We start from the raw sequence: 1,285 nt of genomic DNA, 5'->3' as shown, positions 1-1,285 counted from the left end.
CTTGTTCTGAACGGGAGAAATTATTGTCATCTACAACAATCAATGGATTTTATGAAATCCAGCAGGATTTCTGTGCTGTTGTGAAAGTGTTTGCACAGAGGAGAGAAGAGTCAGCATCACTGAGTGCTGTTTATCTAGAGGTGGTTGATCCTTTGATCTTGCATCCCTCTTTCCCCAAGATCACCTGTATCCACAGCTGTGTAACTCCACTCTGAGCTCTGAGCCACCCTCTGACACAGCTGGGGATTTTCTCTGAAAGCTGTTGTTGAGGATTAGCCAGGGATGTGCAGAGGCCACACTCACCCACTGCTGTTGCTCCTTGTAATATTTATCCTCATTATAATACTTTTTATTGCTCTTTCAGGACCTTACATCCGAAGTTGTTGACCAAGTGTACAAGGAGTACATGGGGGATGCAGAAAGCCCTGCTCAGGTCCGAGATGGCCTCCTGGATGCAATGGGAGATGTCTACTTTGTCACCTCATCTGTGGAAGTGGCCAGAGCCCACAGAGGTAACCAGCAGCTTCAGAACAGCTGTACAATTCTGTCTGGGGGTGGTGTGGACAGTGTGCGGCACTTTTCACTATCCAGAGAACTGGCAGTTTTTTCATTTAACCAAAACAGTTTTTCATGAAAGTTTATCATCTCTGGAGCAGTATTTTCAGCTCTCAAACCAGCACTTTTCTGTATCCTCTAGATGCTGGCAACCCAGTCTACTTTTATGAATTCCAACATCGGCCGAGTTCAGTGGAAGGTTTTGTACCAGACTTTGTAAAAGCAGATCATGGAGCTGAGATTGCCTTTGTCTTTGGAAAGCCATTCTTAGCTGGTGATGTACCCATATTTACTCCATCTTCCTTTTAGACCCTCATTATTTCTCATTTCAATTACTGCAGGGCTTTAGAATACAATTTCTCTCTTAGAAGCATTATAAACATTATACTTCTTATAAGCATAGCTTATATATCATAAGCATCATTATGAGCATAAACATCTTCTGTCTTCAGTAGCAGATACTTTGCATTACATCATTCATCTGCAGGTCTCTCCTAGAAAACCTCAACAGCTCATGGCACCCAGGAGAAGTGTTGCAATTGATAGAGCTGATACTCATTAGTTACTTTTTAATGTGGCCCTTCCATCTCTCCCTTTGCAGGAGGTGCTACAAAAGAAGAACATGAACTTAGCAGAACTGTGATGAGATACTGGACCAACTTTGCTAAAAATGGGTGAGAATCACAGTGCTAATTACAGCTCAATTCAGTCTGTGCTGCCCAGAACATAC

The 1,285-nt window shown here is 42.8% G+C and overlaps 1 protein-coding gene across 1 annotated transcript; it reads left to right on the top strand.

The window, feature by feature from the left end:
* The first annotated feature begins 359 nt into the window (after positions 1-359).
* On the top strand, positions 360-1,244 carry LOC115949436 (fatty acyl-CoA hydrolase precursor, medium chain-like). The gene is made up of 3 exons (XM_031065946.1): positions 360-512; positions 698-829; positions 1,157-1,244. The coding sequence occupies exons 1-3, from the start codon at positions 407-409 to the stop codon at positions 1,231-1,233; spliced, it is 315 nt and encodes a 104-aa protein (XP_030921806.1). The 5' UTR covers positions 360-406; the 3' UTR covers positions 1,234-1,244.
* The last annotated feature ends 41 nt before the right edge of the window (positions 1,245-1,285 follow it).

Source organism: Geospiza fortis, unplaced genomic scaffold (genome assembly GCF_000277835.1).
Source record: "Geospiza fortis unplaced genomic scaffold, GeoFor_1.0 C13500680, whole genome shotgun sequence".
Taxonomy (NCBI): Eukaryota; Metazoa; Chordata; class Aves; order Passeriformes; family Thraupidae; genus Geospiza; species Geospiza fortis.
This window is presented reverse-complemented; position numbering and strand designations above follow the sequence as displayed.